The sequence below is a fragment of the Sinocyclocheilus anshuiensis genome, unplaced genomic scaffold (genome assembly GCF_001515605.1).
Source record: "Sinocyclocheilus anshuiensis isolate Anshui unplaced genomic scaffold, SAMN03320099.WGS_v1.1 scaffold9877, whole genome shotgun sequence".
NCBI classification, from domain to species: Eukaryota; Metazoa; Chordata; class Actinopteri; order Cypriniformes; family Cyprinidae; genus Sinocyclocheilus; species Sinocyclocheilus anshuiensis.
This window is the reverse complement of record NW_015549989.1, coordinates 1-1359: the sequence shown is the minus strand read 5'-3', so window position 1 is coordinate 1359 and position 1359 is coordinate 1. Positions and strand designations below refer to the sequence as shown.

The following is a 1359-nucleotide window of genomic DNA, read 5'->3' as shown; positions in this document are numbered from 1 at the left end:
TCACTAAATACCACTGAGAAAAATAGGAGAAGCCACTGAATATATTAATTTTCGTTTAATAAATGACTTGCGCCTCAGAGCGAGCAGGCGAAACACAATAAATGCGCTCGCTGCTGTTTGTAAGACGGTTCTGGAGGCGATTCTACAGAAATACTTTGAGGACACGACCATAACAACACTTCAGATGCTGTGCAGTGAGATCGGTCCGCTGCAAGTCAGGTTCTGCCGTCCCATAGCACACATGGAGGAATTTATTCACAAAATGAGCTTCCATCTCCCATTATTCACATGAACCCTATTTCGAGTGTAAAAACCTTTTCGCAAATTAAGGGATTTATTTTTCTGAAATTTGGCATTTCCATCACTCGGTTCTGATGTGATACTTCAAAATACGCATAAAAACAGGGTGATGGAAAGATGGCTACTGGCTAACAAACTCAATCTTTCAGGTGCAGGAGGATTCGAAGGAGAAGCGCACTCTTCTGCACAGAGCTGTGAAGACGCTGTATCCCGGCCTGGAGACCAAGACCGAGGACAGAGACGGGAAGAAGTTCATCGTGGCGTATCACGCTGCTGGGAAGACAGCGCTGGCAGGTACTGCTGTGGTCTGTGTGTTTAAGATGTGCTTTTAGTCTGAGTCCGGCTCTGATGAGTAATGAAGATGGCTCTGCATGATCCTCAGAATGAGCTCTCGCCTCACCTGCATGAGTGTATGTAACACACCTGATGCTTGTGCATGTCCGGAGCAGATCCGTGTTTGACAGGATTCTCCCATCATGCTGAACGCTTTTCCAGAGTGAGAAAACATCGTCTCGATGAGATCCATTCTGTTCCTGTTCAGTAAGGAATGAGCTGAATTGGCTGCATCATTAGTTTGACACACCTGTCTGACTGACGTGGTTTAGCTTCACAAACTGAATTCTTCTCATAGTCCAGGTGATATGTGAAAATAATGTTCACTTCTTCATAAAAGCATGAAACTTGGTACACTTGTATAGTTTGTGGCCCTAAATATTTTCAGAAATGGAGCCATCGCAAAAACGCCTCCTGGTTGCCATGGCGACCCTTTTACTTTCTGCCATAACCAAATTATGTATTTTGTGTCATGTCTCCAGAACCAAACATGATAACACAGAAAAGGTGATGTCTACCCCTATGTTTTGATGGTCAAGGATTACAATGATACCATATACAGCAACATAAACTGTTCAGGTGAAGAGTTAATGGTGAAATCAGCAATGTGAGAAGGAAATCACAGTATCTGAGCATCACAGTATCACAGCATTTACAAAAGTCTATATTATGGCTATTAATTTTTTTCGGTTACACTTTACTTGAAGGGGTGTGCATAAGACTGAC

General features: G+C 43.0%; 1 protein-coding gene across 1 annotated transcript in view; it reads left to right on the top strand.

Moving 5' to 3' along the window:
* LOC107660982 (pseudouridylate synthase 7 homolog) overlaps positions 1 to 840 on the top strand; it is a gene marked incomplete at its 3' end in the record, with an annotated part of 2163 nt that extends 1323 nt beyond the window's left edge. The window contains exons 3-4 of the mRNA XM_016450418.1: positions 450 to 594; positions 747 to 840. Of these exons, the coding sequence (XP_016305904.1) occupies positions 450 to 594; positions 747 to 840 (239 nt within the window). The remainder of the gene's footprint in view (positions 1 to 449; positions 595 to 746) is intronic.
* Between the last annotated feature and the right edge of the window lie 519 nt (positions 841 to 1359).